At 35.9% G+C, this 1,202-nt stretch overlaps 1 protein-coding gene across 1 annotated transcript in view; it reads right to left on the reverse strand.

Moving 5' to 3' along the window:
* Positions 1 to 285: 285 nt before the first annotated feature.
* Positions 286 to 1,202, reverse strand: part of LOC117649625 — an 11,981-nt gene continuing 11,064 nt past the window's right edge. Inside the window, exon 6 of the mRNA XM_034392524.1 lies at positions 286 to 291. Within this exon, the coding sequence (XP_034248415.1) occupies positions 286 to 291 (6 nt within the window). The remainder of the gene's footprint in view (positions 292 to 1,202) is intronic.

Below are 1,202 nucleotides of genomic sequence, written 5' to 3' on the forward strand. Positions count from 1 at the left end.
TTACTAAGTCAGCTTGAAAGAAGCACTTCAGCACTGATATCCAAGTTGCGATACTATCAACTCAAAAACATGTGATGATATCCAAAAATGTGATTCACTCGAATCATTGCTCCTCAGATTCAGTGAAGTTTGTATCGCAAAATTCTGTAATGTTTATCGCCCATTTCTGCCATTGCCTTAAGGGGGGACCATTATCATCATCATCATCAGCGCTGTTAGGCCTATGCAGACCTTTAGCGGCCCTGGTGAAAAATCGCCAAAATTCAAAAAATAGTATTTTCAAATTCATAGCTAAAAAAGTGCATAGAAGGTTTCAGATTCAACAGGTTGAACCCTTTAAGCTAAGTGGGTAGTTTCTTAATCATTTGGAAGGAAATGACATTGAGATCAGTTGTCGTTGGCTTCTACGCTCAACTTCACAGCTTTTTTCAGTCGACAAAAAAATTTTTTCATAGAAAGACTTTCTGCGTTCCTGGGTTTACACCTACATGAGCCGTCTTGAATGGACTCTATTCATTGATGACTTATCGACAAATTTTAGTGATGGAATCCTGATATCAGCCCTACTTTTTTTTTAAACACACCTAAAAGTTTGAAAAAAAGGGGGAAAAAAAACACTTTTTAAATGTTTAAAAATTTTAAAACTCATATCTCAGGACAGAAGTTGAATTTGAAAATTCCGTCACTAAAATCTCTTCTATACATCTTTAGGATAACCCCAAAAAAAAATTTTAAGACTTTCCGTCCCAATGAAAGACGCAGGAAGATTTTTCCCCAACGCTCTAAAAACACTAAAAAGCCACTTTTTCAGAGGGCCGTTCAACATTTTGGATTGAATTTTGTTTTGGGAACTCACCATAATGAACCTAATAATTAAGCAAAGTTTCAACTTTCTGGATTATTTTGAAGCCTACTTGAAAGTTTCACCAGGGTCCCCCCCTTTAAAAATCAGAACTATTGCAAAAAAAAAAAAAAAACCCGCGATGACAACACTAATTTACATTCAATACAATTTTGAGCAATCATCATTGCAAAATTCTGCGATACAGCAGCTCATCACATCTGTTTTTCAATGATCATCACAGAAAAGTGCAATGAAATTTGAATTTCGCAGAGAGGTCTGTCTCCAAGTGGAATAACGTGATGTTTACTCTGCAAACTGAAGTGTGTACATAGTACACTCTTAAGAGCACCTCCAAGTA

This window comes from Thrips palmi, unplaced genomic scaffold, assembly GCF_012932325.1.
Source record: "Thrips palmi isolate BJ-2018 unplaced genomic scaffold, TpBJ-2018v1 HiC_scaffold_4, whole genome shotgun sequence".
Lineage (NCBI taxonomy): Eukaryota > Metazoa > Arthropoda > Insecta > Thysanoptera > Thripidae > Thrips > Thrips palmi.